General features: G+C 35.6%; 1 protein-coding gene across 5 annotated transcripts in view; it reads left to right on the top strand.

Moving 5' to 3' along the window:
• The window catches only part of Axs (Abnormal X segregation), a 101,328-nt gene that overhangs the window by 19,819 nt on the left and 62,899 nt on the right, over positions 1-18,610 (top strand). For 3 of the 5 annotated variants that reach the window (XM_069842050.1, XM_069842052.1, XM_069842051.1), the window contains one exon: positions 11,162-11,388. The exons of the other annotated variants lie outside the window; for them this stretch is intronic. In XM_069842050.1, the coding sequence (XP_069698151.1) occupies positions 11,162-11,388 (227 nt within the window). The remainder of the gene's footprint in view (positions 1-11,161; positions 11,389-18,610) is intronic. 5 annotated transcript variants of the gene reach the window in all.

The following is an 18,610-nucleotide window of genomic DNA, read 5'->3' as shown; positions in this document are numbered from 1 at the left end:
TTACGTCCCTTCGATGTCCGTAGGCTAAATGAGAGGTTTCACTGTAAATACACAAATAAATAAATAAAGATACAAATAGAAAAATTAAAAACAAATAAATAAGTAAAGAAATAAAGAAGTAAAGAACATAATAAACAAATAATAAATAAATAAATTAATTAATTAATTAATAAGTATTACCTTAAACTCTCCGGCAATATCCTTAATATTTGGCCGTTTTCTAGGTGTTGAATTATATTTACTTTGAAGAAAGAGAGATGGAACGGAGAAAAATTCTCTCCGGCGCCGGGATTTGAACCCGGGTTTTCAGCTCTACGTGCTGACGCTTTATCCACTAAGCCACGCCGGATACAATCCCGACGCCGTTTAGAATCGTCTCAGATTAAGCTCCATCTCTTGGGTTCCCTCTAGTGGCCGCCCTCTGCACTACGTCATAGATGTCTATGAACGCAGGACCGAAGTCCATACATGTGTTGAGGTGCACTCAGATGAGTGACTGTTTGGCCGGGATCCGACGGTATGGGCGCCGTCTTTAAATCACAAAGTGATTTATTACGCATATCATATATATTTTGATGTACCGAAGTACATATGATATTTCCACGCAGGTATTCTGCGTCATCACATGATGAAAGAGAGATGGAACGGAGAAAAATTCTCTCCGGCGCCGGGATTTGTATCCGGCGTGGCTTAGTGGATAAAGCGTCAGCACGTAGAGCTGAAAACCCGGGTTCAAATCCCGGCGCCGGAGAGAATTTTTCTCCGTTCCATCTCTCTTTCATCATGTGATGACGCAGAATACCTGCGTGGAAATATCATATGTACTTCGGTACATCAAAATATATATATATATTTACTTTGTCAAAAGACTGAGACGTGAACGTTTTGTGACGTGATGCCTTACCGGTATGCGGAGGGTTGGATTGTCGTCACAACAGACCACATTGTGCTGTTTGCTCCTTTCTTTAGACTCAAACATATTCCACTAAATCGACGAAGCAGTGTAGCCTGAATTCCTGAATAGTCTTACATGATCCTAAACTTTGTGTGATTGCACAAGTTCTGTAAGAAAATTCTCTTTGTGTAACTAATTACACGGATAGTTAAACATTTGAGGATACTAAGAGTATAATAATATGTACTTATTTATTCCTTTCATCTTTCCTTTCCCGCTTTCGTTTATATTTCCTTATTTTTTCATTTCTTATTTTCATCCTTTACTCCTATCTTTTATTCTATGCCTAATTTTATTCTCATTTTCCTTTTCCTATCTCTCTCTCTCTCTCTCTCTCTTTTTCACCTTTCCTCTCAATGCCTTTCTGTCTCTATACCTTCTGTTCTTCTTCCTGTACTCTGTTATCCTCTCCTTCATTTATTTCTCTCATTTTCATCTCATCGTTCACTTCATGTTTCTTTTCCCTTACTTTCTGTCTTTCTATTACTGTATTATGTTTCCCCATTACATTTTTATTTTTTCCACTCTACGTTTTTCTTTCTTGTCTCTCTTTCGAATACTGTCCTTTTGCACTCTTTCTTGGTTCCTTTCTTTCTGTTTTTCCCATTTTGTTATTGGTATTCTTTTATTTCCTTCTTCTTTCTCCTCTCTTCCTGTATCTCTTTTTCCATCTTCATTTTTTCGTTCTTTCTTTTCCACCCTATGTTCTTCATGTTATTATTTTCCTTCCTTTATCTTATTCTTTTCCATTCCTTTTCTCTCTTTTCTTTGCTTCTTTTGTGTTTTTTACTTTCTCTGTACGTTCTTTCTGCTTCTCTTTGTATTTCACTCTTCCTCTCTTTCCAATCTCTCTTTCTCTCTTTTTTACTTCACACTTTTTTCTTTGTACTTGTCACTTCTTCTGTTCCTGTTTCTCTCGTCCTCTTATTTTATTTATCTCTTCCCCTTTCTATATCTTCTTTATTTTTCTTTTCCATTGCTATTTCTGCCTTCCTCGTTCTATGTCTTTCTTCCTTTCTTCCTATTTATCTCTCTTCCTCCTGTCTTCAGTTTCCTCTATTTCTCCCTTCCTTCTTTCTATTTCTCTATTCAGTTCTCTCAATTTTTCTCTTTTCTCTCCGTTTTTCACTTCCTCTCTTTTTTTCTCAATTCCTCTTTTTATTTTTTTCTACTGTGTCTCATTTTCTCTCTTTCTATTTATCTCTCTTCCTCTCCTATTTCCCTATTTCTACTTCTCTCCTCATCACTTTTTACTTCTCTCTTCTTCTCATTCTACATTCCTTTTTCTAATTCTCTCTGCACTTCTTCTGCATTTCTCTTATCGTTTTGCGTCACTCTTTCTACTTCTCTCTTTCCCTCTTTATACTTCTTTCCTTCCCTCTTTATCTCTTCTTCTTTTCGTTCTGATTCTTCATCCCTCTTATTCTTCTACATTCCTTTAATCTCCACCGCTATTATAACCAACGCCCAAAACAGATATAGGATGTCTCAACAAGAACGTCGGATTTAATAATGTGAATAAATTCAACAAATACGGATAACAGAGCACATATCAGTGCCGCAGCCCGACAGTAACACAGCATAGTTGGGACATTGCGCCATTGTCGTGTTGTTGATTTGGTGACTATGTTGTCTATTCTGTTTTTATTGCATTTATTCTCATTAAATCCGGCGCTCTTGTTGGGACATCCTTTACAATAGACAAGAAAGAGCATTTTCATTCCTTCCTTCAGTGCTCGAGAGTTGATTTCCCTATATGTTTGTGTTTTGTAGTTTGTTTGTGTTACGCTAATACACTGCATTGTGTGTAATACGAAACAGTTCTCGAGATTGGTTTTGTAAGAATAGCATGGTCTCCCTGAAGTAAGGATTTTCGTTCATCATTCCAAATATGAGGAACGTGACCGTACACCTGCAATTTCACGATATTTGTAAGGTAACTGTTTCCTGGCAAGATATAAATAGCAGAAAGTGGCTTAAGCACATACTTTACTCCGAATAAGTGTTCTGTTTCCATGCGTAATGTTTACGTTTCCTGCGAAAGGAAGAGCTAAGCTTTTGCTTTTATGAAACTTTAAACACGCGAGCAGGAGCTGTGTAGAAATTTGTGGAAAAAGTCGCTCAAGCATATCCCCATGTCCGGCCTCTCATTAACGGTTGTGTTGTGGATCGTCGTCGGTAACGCTGTCTTCCAAGGTAGACGTACACCTACACAAAATAAATGGTGAAACTTTCATTAAAAAAGGCCTGGTATTTACCCAGCTATCTAGCGTAGCTCCTCAAATTCATCACGATGCCGGGTCGGTAGCGATCTCATATACTGGCCGAAATTGCATGAGAAAATTCTTTCCTCATAAGGAATCGAACCAGAACTCATTCCGTAACGCGAGTCCTATACCCCATTTCAGTTTGGTTGATAGGCCTTTCCCCTCTACTCACACTCTCTACCAACAGTGAAGGAGAAGATGCTACTGTCCATTTCACAAACATTCGACTAATTGACTTTCAACACAGTGACAAATTGTATTATTTAAAATTTGTACCAGTAATCTATATTTTGGAAGTATATACTAAGCGTTTGTATTTCAATTTTGTTGCTCTTCATATCAACTGGCACATTAAAAAGCTACTGACAGCAGAAGATAATGTTTTCTTCACCGCTAGTTGCTACTCTACAGCATACAGAATGGGACAGTCTGCACTGTGTCGATCCCCCCTGACTTCATAATATAAACTAACATTCTTTAATTTAATTAATTATTAGTTGAAAATATTGTAAGAACGGCACTAAAATATACCCAAACATGTAATTGTCAAACATCTGTATGGCTGTATGTTATATTTGCTTATGTACTTTATTTAATATTTTATTTTCTCGTGTGTACAGCTTGGGGAGTGCAGGTATAAGAGGTAGTAGCTACCATCTCTGTCGCTAACGGACTCAGAGCAAAGGGGAAAGAAATGCCTTCGCATCCTCTCAACTTGTATGAAATGTCGTTTAATTATTATGCCTACCAGGGCGCCACGGCTTTCGGAATGAGGGCGGAGGTTAAATTTTCGATGGATTAGATTTGAATTTCAGTGGTGCAGACGGGATTAAATTTCAAACAAATAAGTGGAAGTTGAATTTCTGGAGAGAGGAGAAGGTTTAATTAAGTGAAATCAACCGGAGATTAAATTTCATAGAAGGAGACGAAGTTTGAATTTCGTAAGTTTAGGAAATTGAATTTAGGGCAAGGAGTGGAAAATCGAATTTGGAAATAAAATACGGAAGTTGAATTTGATGAAGATGAGACGTCGATTTAATTTGAGGGGGAAGAGATAGAAGTTGAATGTGAGAGGAAGGCGGAAATTGAATAAAGGTTGCGTAGGGATTGGTGATAAGTCCACGCGCATGTATACCACTTACAGATTCACTGTGGTATCTCAAAATTTCTATGAAAGGGAGATATAGCCTAAAATTCTTACGTGAAGTACTCTATGGGGCACAGCATTCTTTAACTTTGCCGTAAATCTATGAAATGGGATTACTAACTTACTTTTCTCTTTCCCAAAGGAAAAGATTTTATCGAATTTAAACCAGCGAAAGTCAGAGTCATGGTGGTCGCTAGACTATCGATGACGAATAAAACAGGAGTTAGAGATTGATTCTGAATTTAAGGAGGATGCGGAAATTGAATTTCAAGAGGAATGAAGAATGAATTCAGGGAGTTGAAGACGGGGATTCAATTTGAAATTGAGGACGTGGAGGAAGCGGATGTTGATCTCAGTTTTAGGGTGAGGAGACTGAGGTTGAATCTGAACACGAGGAACTTCAGCTTGAGGGTAAAAAGGCCTATATTGTATTTGAAGAGGCGGCGCATACTGAATCTGAGATTAAGTACATCTACAAGTCGGAAGTTGATTTTGAAGAAGATTTAAAAGTACATATAATAGAAAAATAGGATTAATAATATGATATGTTTGATATGATATAATGTATTATATGATATGATATGATATATGATATGATATGATATATGATATGATATGATATGATATGATATGATATGATATGATATGATATGATATGATATGATATATGATATGATATGATATGATATGATATAATATGATATGATATGATATGATATGATATGATATGATATGATATGATATGATATGATATGATATGATATGATATGATATGAAGAGTTCACGGGAAAAACGATGAATGTCACATTTCTGTTAAGGATTAGATAATGATCTAATTGAGCCTATAACTGCAAGATGTAGTGCTGTTTCTATAGAAAATAAAGGAAAGGATTACTGTATTCGTGGTGATAATTCTCCTTTTTACCATTTTTCATAAGAACAGACATTAAATTTCGCAGTGATCCATTGAATTAGAAATAACATCAACCTTAAGAAAACTGTGACATTTATCGTTTTTCCCGCGAACTCTTCATATGATATGATATGATATGATGTGATATGATATGATATGATATGATATGATATGATATGATATGATATGATATGATATGATATGATATGATATGATATGATATGATATATGACATGACATATGGCATATGACATATGACATATGATATGATGTCAACATTTATATCCATATAATGTGGACCAATAGGATTAATGAAGTAAGAAAACAACATAACTCTTAATGTTCACCTTTACTTCTGTTTAATTGACCTGCTTGTGCACAGTTCCTTATCAACTTGAATGCGAAACCAGACGCCGAGAGGTTCCAATAAAATGTGCAATATGCACTGCGCCAATCAGAGAACGTACACGTGTGTGTTCCGAGCTGGAGTTAACGCGGCCAGATCACTTGAGATTCGGACTTCATTCTCCGTACTTTTCTTCAGTAATTTCGATACACAATTAACAGCCGACATGGGATTCCGAAGCTGTTTTCGTCTTCGAACGCCTAAATGTAAGTTAATTAAATTCGTGTAAAGTAACAAATACACGAAGAAAACAAGCTTGTATAGGTAGCCAGAGTAGCAGTTTTATGCAAACCTAGTATTTTGTGGGTATAGGATACAGAGATTTAGTATTAGGCTTACTGTTACCATTTATAGAATCCCTATAATTGCATGGAATGTTTATATTTTCGGTTGGGTGTTATTATACTTCTATTTTTAACGAATTGTTTTTATTTATAAGGATTTGAATATGATCGAGAGATAAGTAAATTTAATGCAATTTATCTATTATATTATTGATTAAGCCTACTTTTTCTTCATTTCCTTATTGAATACTTTCTTTCTTACTTACTTACTTACTTACTTACTTACGGTTTTTAAGAAACCCGTAGCTTCATTGCCGCCCGCACGTAAGCTCGCCATCGGTTTCTATCCTATGCAAGATTAATTCAGTCTCTATCATCATATCCCACCTCCCTCAAATCCATTTTCATATCATCCTCCTATCTACGTCTCCGCTTCCCCAAAGGTCTTTTTCCCTCTGGCCTCCCAACTAACACATTATATGCATTTCTGGATTCGCTTATATGTGCCACATGCCCTGCCCATCTCAAACATCTGGATTTAATATACCGTAATTATGTCAGGTTAAGAATACAGTGCGTGCAGTTCTGCGTTGTGTAACTTTCTCCAATCTCCTGTAACTTCATCCCCCTTAGCCCAAAATATTTTCCTAAGCACCTTATTCTCAAACACCCTTAATCTCTGTTCCTCTCTCAAAGTGAGAGTCCAAGTTTCATAATCATACAGAACAACCGGTATTATAACTGTTTTATAAATTTTAACTTTCAGATTTTTTGACAGCAGACTAGATGACAAAAGTTATCTACCGAATAATAGCAGGCATTCCCCATATTTATTCTGCGTTTAATTTCCTCCCGAGTGTCGTTTGTATCTGTTACTGTTGCTCCAAGATATTTGAATTTTTCCACCTCTTCGAAGGATAAATCTCCAATTTTTATATTTCCATTTCGTACAACATTCTGGTCACGAGACATAATCATATACTTTGTCTTTTCGGGATTTACTTCCAAACCTATCTCTTTACTTGCTTCAAGTAAAATTTCCGTGTTTTCCCTAATCGTTTGTGTATTTTCTCCTAACGTATTCACGTCATCCGCATAGACAAGAAGCTGATGTAACACGTTCATTTCCAAACCCTCTCTGTTATCCTGAACTTTCCTAATGGCATATTCTATAGCGAAGTTGAAAAGTAGAGGTGATAGTGCATCTCCTTGTTTTAGCCCGCAGTGAATTAGAAAAGCATCCGGCAGAACCTGTTCTATACGGACTCTGCTATACGTTTCATTGAGACACATTTTAATTAATCGAACTAGTTTCTTCGGAATACCAACTTCTATAAGAATATTCTATAAAATTTCGTTTTTAACATAGTCATATGCCTTTTTGAAATCTATGAATAACTGATGTACTGTACCCTTATACTCCCATTTTTTCTCCAATATCTGTCGCATACAAAAAAATTTGATCAATAGTCGATCTATTACGCCTAAAACGACACTGATGATCTTCAATATAATTTCATCTACATACGGAGTTATTCTTCTCAAAAGAATATTGGACAAAATTTTGTACGACGTCAACAAAAGTGATATTCCTAGAAAGTTACTACATTTAGCCTTTCCCCCTTTTTAAAAATAGGTACAATCATAGACTTCTTCCATTGTTCTGGTACAATTTCCTTTTCCCAGCAAGTACAAGTTTATAAATTTCGCTTCCACCCTGTTGTATTAATTCTACTGGAATTTTATGGATACCTGGAGACTTGTACTTTTTCCTATGTTCTATCACAATTTCGAATTCAGAGAGTGTAGGTTCGGGTATAAATGGCTCAGCAGTTTGTATTTGAATTTCGTTCCGATCATGATGTAGACGCCATATGTGCGGAAAAACCCCGGGAAATCCCCAACTGCGACTTTCGATGAAAAATCCCAGACCTGACCGGGACTCGAACCCGGGTCGCCTCCGTGACAGTCCTAAGATCACCGCAGGGGTAAGTATCGTTTACTTGCGTCTATTCAGCATTTCGCAATGTTTAAACTAACGCTAAATGTAGGTAGGGTAGACTAGGCGTTGTTACATGGGGATTTTTGATTAATGAATTATCCCTTTTTCACAATATTTCTGTTACAGTATCATAGCTCATTTAGGTACTGTTGTTGACATTATTATTATTATTATTATTATTATTATTATTATTATTATTATTATATTCATAAATTTCGCGCTCACTGTAGAAGTTTCTAAAGCACCACTTAGTTGTAAGCTTATTGAAATCATAGTTCGAAATTCCAACGTTTGTTTGTTGAGAGCTAGCTAATCTTTTGATTATACAAGTGTCTGCCTCCAGAAACGAAGACAGTGTATGTAATGAAGTCATAAACTTATTTTTGGAGACTATAACTGCGTGGTTATTTTCTCTGGTCATTTCTTAGAGTAAGGTTAATAGTTTGAGTCATAAAGCGGGCGGCGTTATGATTTAAAATACTGTGTCAGTAAAAACTGTAACGTGCTACTTTTAAATTCAGGTTAACATTCATCCGGAATGTTATAGCTGTGATGACCGTTGAAGTAACACTACCACTTAATAATCTGCAAGTAAATAATAATAATAATAATAATAATAATAATAATAATACCACTACTGGTATTAGTAAAGATTATTAGAAGTTATTTCTGTTTTAAGGATAGCATATTTGAATACTGTATGTATGGTGAAATGATTGTCGTAGATGGTTTTTTGGACCTGAAGTTCACGGGTTCAAACCCGACCGAGGAGCGATTGATTTTTAAAGTCGGTTATACAGGGTGAACCGTAAGTAATGTCATTAATTTCCGGGGGTTCTTTGAGATATTTCAAACAAAAAAGTTTAATACAATTTTGCTCGTTTTTGCTTTCTTCCCGAGATAAAATTGTTTTGTATGAAACATTCCACAGCCTGTTTTGGGACAGTCATTGATTTAATTTTCAATATGTTCAGTCAGTTTAAGAGAACAGTGTATTATGATGATTAATTATTGAAAGAATATTAATTTTGTCCTTTAAATATGCAGGAATTTGATCCGAACAAATGTAACATTTTAAAATTCCTTTTCAAAACGAGAAATTACATTTGTTCAGATGAAGTTTCTGCACATTTAAAGGACAAAATTACAATTCTTTGAATCATTTATTATCACAATACATTGCTCTCTTAAATTTACTAAGCATACTGGGACTTACATCAATGACTTTCCAAAAATACGCTATGAAATGTTTCATATGAAAGTATTTTTATCTCGGAAAGGAGCAAAACGAGGAAAATTGTATTAAACTTTTTTTGTTTGAAATATCTCAAAGAATAATCCCTGAAATTAATGACATTACTTACGGTTCAACCTGTATACTTAGCATAGTTTCCTCAGGAAGGGATTTAAACCAGAGAGACCGGGTTCATTGATTTACAGCACGTAAAAGAAACATGACCATGATGGCAATTAGTATCTATTTATTTGTTGATTTATTTATATTAATTTATCATTAATACTAATTTACTATCCAACAGCGAATAACCAATAATTTACAGGTTAGCGCAAGGGTTATAAAATAGTAATAACAATAATAATAATAATAATAATATAATGCTATTATTAATCAAAGTTGTATGAGTAAAAATACGCGGTAAATAATATATCGATAATGATGCAGAGTACTCCGACAATGCAAGCATATCTGATGTACGTGTTCCGTTCCCGACCAGGAGTCGAGCTCAATACTCTGTAACTATAACATTCCTGGGCATAAGAGGGGAAGTGGAAGGGATGCAGAATCTCCCGCCTATGACCTTTCCGCTTACACCGCATTATAAACAAACTCAGAGTAAAGATCTGTGCATCAGTGCTGGATTTTAGGCGACCAGCGAGAGCCGAAAGTTTGTAAAAGCCTGATGCATTCCGTCACTGACCTTCCTATCGACTAGTGCTGCACCAGACATGACTGTCTAAGCCTGGGAAGGTGGAGTGGGGACTTGAGGTGTGATCTGCAATGACTCAATCGAGGTAATAGCGCCCAGGTCTGATCTATTACATGATCTAGCAAAGTTATAGCTTACTTAATATTAGAAATGAGTATAATTTTTTTTAACACGTGCCACATTTACAATCTGTCTACAAGAGACAATAAGTAAATATTATAAAAGAATATGACATGAGTGGAGATGTTATCCCATGACAACACTCCAAAAGAAAAATAACAATGTTTCAAATAGCTGTATTAAAAATGAATGGAAGGTCAAAAGCATTGGTCCTTTTGGACCATACTCATAGACATTCTTAGCGCGGGCTTGCGGTGGATGATCAGCGAACTAACGTTTTTCGTATTCATAAACTAGTGTTAGCGATATGACATGATATGAATTCTGTACAAGTAACCAGTCGATAGCCGGGGCTAGTTTAGCACGCTCGTAGCGCGGGCTAGCGAAATGTCTATGCATAGCACCCTTTAAGTCATCTTATTGTTTGACTATTATCCAGCAAATTTAATGCATGATGATTGGGATGTTGATTTAATCGATGCAAGTATTTGTTTACTGAATTTAGAGATTTCTTCTTTCACAGTTGAAATGTTGAGGTCACGATAAATGACATCATTACGGATATACCATGGTGCATTGACAATGGAACGTAAAGTTTTAGACTGATACCTCTGCAGTATTTCAATGTTTGAGTTGCTAGCAGATAAAAAATTATCTCATTTTATTTTTATTTCAATATAGTGTTCAATGAATTCATTACTTCCGGCTATGACAAAACTAAATCTGGTTTTCGAAGCTATATTTCTACGATTCGTCATAATTTCGAAATGTTGTAGCAACATTCCTGTAAATCAGGTCAAGTACATTGCCTTCTAATCATATCCGTTCACATAAATTACAGACATAATCATTTATTCGTAGCTGCTGCAATTCATTTCAACAAGTGAGCTACGAGATGACATGTTTCATGCTATTTAGGCGTACAAGGCTTCTCTTCTTTCAAGATATTGATTTAAAATGAAGGCACCAAATCCCATGGCAGTGCCGAGATAGCCGTTAGCTTGCGTGTGGACTACCGCAGTGTTATTTAAAGTGGGATCAGCGGAGAATGCGGACTTGACCTAGAGAAACCCTACAACACAAGATTTGGCTTCGTACTGTGACGTTTCTGATCTGTTCAGGGGTGATGCCGAGAACGCAGCCCCTTTCGGACGGAGATATGTCCGGCAGTCCGAACGACTCCTCTGAAGAGACTGCAGCTGTCTTCCCACCGACTTACATCGTCCTCCAGTTCTCTAAGAACATCAAAACGACTGCTTTGATATGGCTGTTGGAGAAGATATCGGGCAAGCGTCGAGATGGAGGTGCAGAGCTCCTGATTAGAAGGCAACCACATCGCGAAGGAGTGGTATGTACAATATTCACTTACTTCATTTGTTAATGTTTATCTTAGTGTTTTTTATTTGTTGTGTGTGACCTTCTCAGAGCCGTCGAGCCAGCTCTTACTGTTACTTGTACAGTATACACAAGAAACATTTGACGGTTATATTCAATTTATCGCATTCATAAACACAAAACTTCTCGCCTTATGATATTCAAGTAGTTTGTACATTATTTCTCGAATACTTTGTAATGCCAAGCAGCTATTTATATGTAAATATGAAATGTAAGACATGATAAATAGCTAAATACATACATTTACATATAGACTAGAAAAACTAGAACGGTGAGCGGATCGATACGACAGAGTGAGTGAGTGAGTGAGTGAGTGTATCAGTGCATCGTTTGTGCATATGTTTTAGATGAAGTGTATGCGTAAAAGTTTATGTACTGTACATTAGATATGCACAGTACAGCCTTTAGATATAAAGAATGACTGAGCTCCAGTAGCGTGTATTTGTCTAACAAGCAAACATTCTTATGAGGACATATAAAGAAGTTAATTTGTTTTTACGGAATTGAAATACAAAAATTGGAGATTTGTCCTTCGAATTGATGGAAAAATTCAAATATCTTGGAGTAACAGTAACAAATATAAAAGACACTCGGGAGGAAATTAAACGCAGAATAAATATGGGAAATGCCTGTTATTATTCAGTTGAAAAGCTTTCGCCATCCAGTTTCCTCTCAAAAAAAAAAAACGGAAGTTAGAATTTATAAAAGAGTTATTATATTACCGGTTGTTCTGTATGGTTGTGAAACTTACACTATCACTTTGAGAGAGGAACAGAGATTAAGGGTGTTTGAGAATAAGATTCTTGGGAAAATATTTGGGGCTAAGAGGGTTGAAGTTACACAACGCAGAAGTGCACGCATTGTATTCTTCACCTGACATAATTACTTACTTACTTACAAATGGCTTTTAAGGAACGCGCAGGTTCATTGCCGCCCGCACATAAGCCCGCCATCAGTCCCTATCCGGTGCAAGATTAATTCAGTCTTTATCATCATATCCCACCTCACTCAAATTAATTTTAATATCACCTTCCCATCTAACTAACACTCTATATGCATTTCTGGATTCGCCCATACTTGCTACATGCCCTGCCCATCTCAAACGTCTGGACATAGATAATTAGGAACATTAAATCCAGACGTTTGAGATGGACAGGGCATGTAGCACGTATGGGCGAATCCAGAAATGCATATAGATTGCTAGTTGGGAGGAAAGAAGACCTTTGGGGAAGCGGAGACATAGATGGGAGGATAATATTAAAATGGATTTGAGGGAGGTGGGATATAATGATAGAGACTGGATTAATCTTGCACAGGATAATGGCCGATGGCGGGCTTATGTGAGGGCGGCAATGAACTTGCGGGTTCCTTAAAAGCCATTAAGTAAGTTCTTTGAGTGAAAGAGAAGGTCTTACGACCTCAACTCTGCCAGCTAAAATAAATTATTATTGTTATTGTTATCATTATTATTATTATTAACTTATTATTATTATTATTATTATTATTATTATTATTATTAATGTCAAAACAACTGCTTAGACATATTTTGACCATTCGAGTACAATTACGAAGACAGTCCAGAAAGTAAGTTTCCTTGGACCGTTTACAGAAAGAAAATTTCATGGAAATATTATTGCAACAGATATAGCAATTGTTGAGCTATTTTTCAGTATATTTCCCACCGGAATTGAGACATACAGTATGTCATATCATGGGATCAAATTTTTTATCCTTTTGTCGTAGAAGTCTGTCGCCTGGGATCCGAACCAGTGTGTGACAGCCGTCTGCACCTCTCTGTTGATTCCACGGTATGAGAAATGTCTCAGTTCCGGTGGAGAATATGTTGAGAAATAGCTCAACAATTGCTGTATCTGTTCCGATAAATCTTTCCATGAAATTGTGTTTTGTTTCTGTAAACGGTCCAGGGACACTTGAGCCATTAAGAGACAGATAACAAAAAAAAACTAAACTAAACGAAAAGGGAGGGGGGAAAAACAGAAGTGAGACTTGAACTCGTAACCTCTCGTTAAATACACAGCCACGTTTCCCCTAGATCGTGGGTTCGAGGCAACAGTATGATTTGAAATATTGACAACAAAATATATTATTGGAATCCTGTCGCAGCATAAGAAATTCGTAAAATTCGTTCACTTGTAAACCTAAGCTTTCACGAAATCAACCGAAACCTCCCAAAGGGGATTTTGCGTATGTCAGTCAGTCAGTCAGTCAGTCACTTTTTTTTTGTCTTAGATGGTACAAGGCTTCTGGGTAATTATGTGAGTGGATAGTTAAGGTACCTATTATGTAAGTGCGTAGAGAGAGATGTGAGTACGTGAGAAGTGAACAGAAATGCGTAGATTGGTTATGAAACAGGTGCGTAGTTAATTACATATCTTTGCGCAATAGAATGGAATGGAGATCAGCCAAAATAATGTCGATCCCTATAAATAGAGAAATGGGTAAACCCAGAGAAAAATGCTAATTGCGACCTCGTCCGTTACAGGTGTCACTGCAGGCCTCAACGGCGAAAAAAATCCATTTCTATTAAATTTATTTTTTTTCTTTATATTTCTTACTGTTAGATGTTAATAATAATAATAATAATAATAATAATAATAATAATAATAATAATAATTTATTTTATTTATTTATTTATTTATTTATTTATTTAGAATATTAACGTGCAAAAACAACAGCACAAGGCCAATTACAGTTTAGCACGATACAAAACAAACCAACAAATGATGATGAGAATGAAGATAGAAAATGGCAATGAGATGAAATACAAACAATATAATAGTCTACATCAATCATTGATAAATAATAATTATAAAATTATAAATTTAGTACAATGAGATAATTGAAATAATGGAATAGTCTTCATTAATCAATTGACCAAATGCAAGAAATAAAAAGGACAAATAATTATAAAATTAGATCAGAGAGTTAAAAACTCAAAGATATACTACACATTAAATGGATCCAAGTTGAATCCATGCAAATTAGCATATTTAATGCATCTGCAGACCGGAGAGAGAGATTTAGGATGCTTATTATAAAACAATTTATGAAATCTTAAACCATTAGCAGGAATACGAAGACTGATATTGCTTATGAAAGATTCACAATCAATATCACCCTTAATGACTTTACAAAAAAATAAATAATCAAGATCCTGACGTCTGGTGAACAAACTACCGCAATTGAAATATTTGCATTTAATCTCATAGTTATAATCGGAATTTGGTAAAAATCTATAAGAACGCAAGGAAATAAATTTTCTTTGAATATTCTCCAATTTAGCCGAGTCAGTGGAAGTAATGGAGTTCCATACAACAGATGCATATTCAAGCTTGGATCTAACCAACGTATAGTATAAAATTAATAAACACATAGGAGTGGAAAAAGAATAAGTTATAGACCTAATTAGACCAAGCATTCTTAACGAATGGGTATAAATATATTGCACATAATAATAATAATAATAATAATAATAATAATAATAATAATAATAATAATAATAATAATAATATAACAATAATAATAATAATGGTGATATAATAATTATATTATTACTACTATTACTAACACCATTACCACTACATCTACTACTACTACTACTACTACTACTACTACTACTACTACTACTACTACTACTACTACATCGATTCTCATATCTTGCCGGTGACCTTGACTTCACAGGTTGCAATAGGCCGAGGCGAAGTTTAGTTAACTACTTTTATTGTATCTGCTTATGAATGTGAACAATTTTTTTTTTTCCAGGAATCTTTTGATGAAGTTGCATATAGCCAACAGCACTGCCATTTCAATTACACTGAGTATTTTGTCACTGATATCCAAACATTAAAGGGTAACTGATGACTGAGAGAACTGACACATGTTGCTAATATTAACTATTTGCAAGATTTGCACATGTTATCCTCTCACACTGTACAATTTCAATTACAAAATGAGTACCTATATTGTGATGTGTTGTTGGCATATGCAAACTAAATTTGCTATGGTTATTTTTATTTTATTGACTCTTATTATTATAGTTATTTGGGATCATCTATTACGATGAAATAGTAGTTATTAAAATGTTAATGAATCCAGCGACCCGGATTTGATCTCCAGGAAGAAAGGTAAATTTACTTCCTCCCCACAGGAACTAAGTTTTTGCCCCTTCTCTTGTGTTCGGCTTAAATGGTATCCTTGCGTTGTTCATGGTAAGAGAATCCAGCTACTAATTGGTCTACTATTCTTTGAGACGATCTGAATGGTATAAAGAGCCCAAACTTTGAGTAGTTCAGGATCCGGCAAAATAAGATTGACGTTTTCAAGTTGGAAGTAACTGTGACTGAGACAGTTCCGGGTGGATTGACATACTGCACTTTACCTACTGCTATTTGACATAAAGTAATTTGACGCATAACCTATTTACATACAAGTATTTGGCTTATTTATTTTTCATTTAATATAATTTCACACAACCTTTTAGGTATGACTGATCATGTAACGCTACGTAAATGACATAGTTTCGGAAATATATCAACAGATAACAGCACCTCCTATCGCCTACAATATTTCTGTACCGCGTACTTTAAAATCGTCCGTTTCCCTAGCGAACTCTATATAAGTAATCGTCCACACCTGTGGAGTAACGGTCAGCGCGTCTGGCCGCGAAACCAGGTGGTCCGGATTCGAATCCTGGTTGGGGCAAGTTACCTGTTTGAGGTTTTTTCCGGGGTTTTCCCTCAACCCAATAAGAGCAAATGCTGGGTAACTTTCGGTGCTGGACCCCGGACTCATTTCACCGGCATTATCACCTTCATTTCATTCAGACGCTAAATAACCTAGATGTTGATACAGCGTCGTAAAATAACCTAATAAAAATATATAAGTAATCTGTAGCAAGTAGTCTGTTGTAAGTAATCTGTAGTAAAGAGTAAGTATCCTGTAGTAAGTAGTAATTAGTATCTAGTAACATTTCATTACGACAAAAATTGTAATCTTGCAAAATTTCAATGCTAATATAAGATCTATGGAATACAATAAATGTAATAAAAAAACTAAGGGCCGTATTCATAGACATTTTTAGCGCGGGCTTCTAGTGGATGATCAGCGTTTTTCGTATTCATAAACCAGTGTTAGCGACAGGATATGATTTGAATTCTGTACTAGTAACCAGTGGATAGCCGGGGCTAGTTTAGTACGCTCGTAGCGCGTGCTGCGAAATGTCTATGAATAGCACCCATAGGTACCGCTAATAAGTAGTAAGTATTCTGTTGTAAGTAGTAAGTTGTCTGTAGTAAGTAGTGAACCTAAGTTATATGTAGTAAGTAGTAGGTAATCTGTAGTAAGTAGTAAGAAGTAGTTAGTCTGTAATAAGTTGGCCTAAGTAGTGTATAGTAAGTAGTAGGACTGTAGTAAGTAGTAGACCTAAGTTGTCTCTAGGAAGTAGTAGGTAATCTGTAGTAATAGTAAGGAGTAGTTAGTCTGTAGTAAGTAGTAGGCCTAAGTAGTCCATAGTAAGTAGTAGGCCTGTAGTAAGTAGTAGATCTAAGTTGTCTCTAGTAAGTAGTAAGTAATCTGCAGTAAAGAGTAGCTAGTCTGTAGTAAGTTGGCCTAAGTAGTTTATAGTAACTATTAGGTCTAAGTATATATAGTTAGTAATGCGTAGTAAGTAGTTATTTGTCTGTAGTTGGTGGTCAGAAGCATAGGGTGTTTGTTAAGCCTACCAACAAATTTGACTTCCCTCAATGTTTTGTCACATATCTCTGCCTCCTCTAAGAAACTTTGCTTCTATCTTTCTCTTCGTCGTACGACTTATGTGTTCCAATCCAATTCCTTCTGTTCGATGTATTAATCTTCCTTCCTCAAAGTATGCTTTCTCAATCATCATTTTCTCATCTTTATTTGTTTTGCATCTGGCTTCTCTCCATCCTTTTCCCACAATGCAGAATTACTTACTAATTCAGGGCATCTTACGCCAAGTATTCTTCTCAAGCAACGATTTACAAAGGTCTGTAATTTATTCCCCAATCTCGAAGATAGATGTTATTTTAAATAAAATTTATGAACGAAATACATGTATGAAAAGCATTTTATTGAAAATATCAAAATCTGCATTAAAAGAAAATGTGGAAAAACTTGATAAAATATTCACGGTGTTCTTTAACCCGCTATTCGTTGCCACAAAATGAAACAACCCATAATTTTAGATAATCTTTTCCTTTTCATGAAATACTCTATAAATATTGTGGCTCGACCTACTTCGTATCGAATAGATGACGACGTCTTTTGCCCTCAATTCAGGGATTTCATCAACGTCATACGGGAAGACAACGCAAGAAGAAAGCTTCCAATTATTTCGAAAGAGACGTAAAGTCGACCAAGGAAACTGAACTAGGTTAGGTCATAAATCTTTCCAATACTTCTTTATACAGACATCCGATTTTACGGTCATAGGAATTGGTGAGATGTTCGACGAGAATTAGTTTCCGTGTCGATAAAGAAAGTGCAATACAAGTAGTTTTCTCGTTTTATGCTTTCCTATAAATGTCTGCGTGCTTTTTCGGGAAAAAAAGAAGAAGGAGTAGGCCTACAGATCTTATAGGCACACCGATAACTGAGCTCTTATAGCGTTGACCTTTTGACTCAGAACGCAGAGCCAAAATTAAATTTATGGTGAACAAAGACGTTTTGGAGCAGGTTTTCTTGTTTCCTCAGCCATCATTTCACCACTTTAAAATAGTTATTACCATCATTTCCGTGATTCATTCCAAATACAGAAGATCATTCAAATGTTAACTCTGCTTATCTCCATTTGACTGAAACGGAACAATATCAATTTTTTCATATTAAATTATTCACCATTAAAAAAATACTTTACAATATAAATAAAAATATTTCCTTTTAACACCCAGGATATTGACAAAAGACGTTAGTTGAGAATTAGTGAAATAATGTTTTTGTTGTTCTTTCTACCCCTCTTACATAGAATTTTGCTTACAACTTCACCTTAAAATTTTTGCTTCACTTGAAAGATTTTTAGACGGTTGATTTATCGAATATGTTTTCCAATATATTTAGATCATGGTAATCTAGCGGCTAGAGCGCTGTACTTATAATTCTGTGGACCCGAGTTCGATCCCGGGTGTAGGCCTACTCCC

The sequence above is a fragment of the Periplaneta americana genome, chromosome 12 (genome assembly GCF_040183065.1).
Source record: "Periplaneta americana isolate PAMFEO1 chromosome 12, P.americana_PAMFEO1_priV1, whole genome shotgun sequence".
NCBI lineage: Eukaryota > Metazoa > Arthropoda > Insecta > Blattodea > Blattidae > Periplaneta > Periplaneta americana.
Note: the sequence above shows the minus strand (reverse complement) of the source record. Positions and strands in the feature narration are given on the sequence as shown.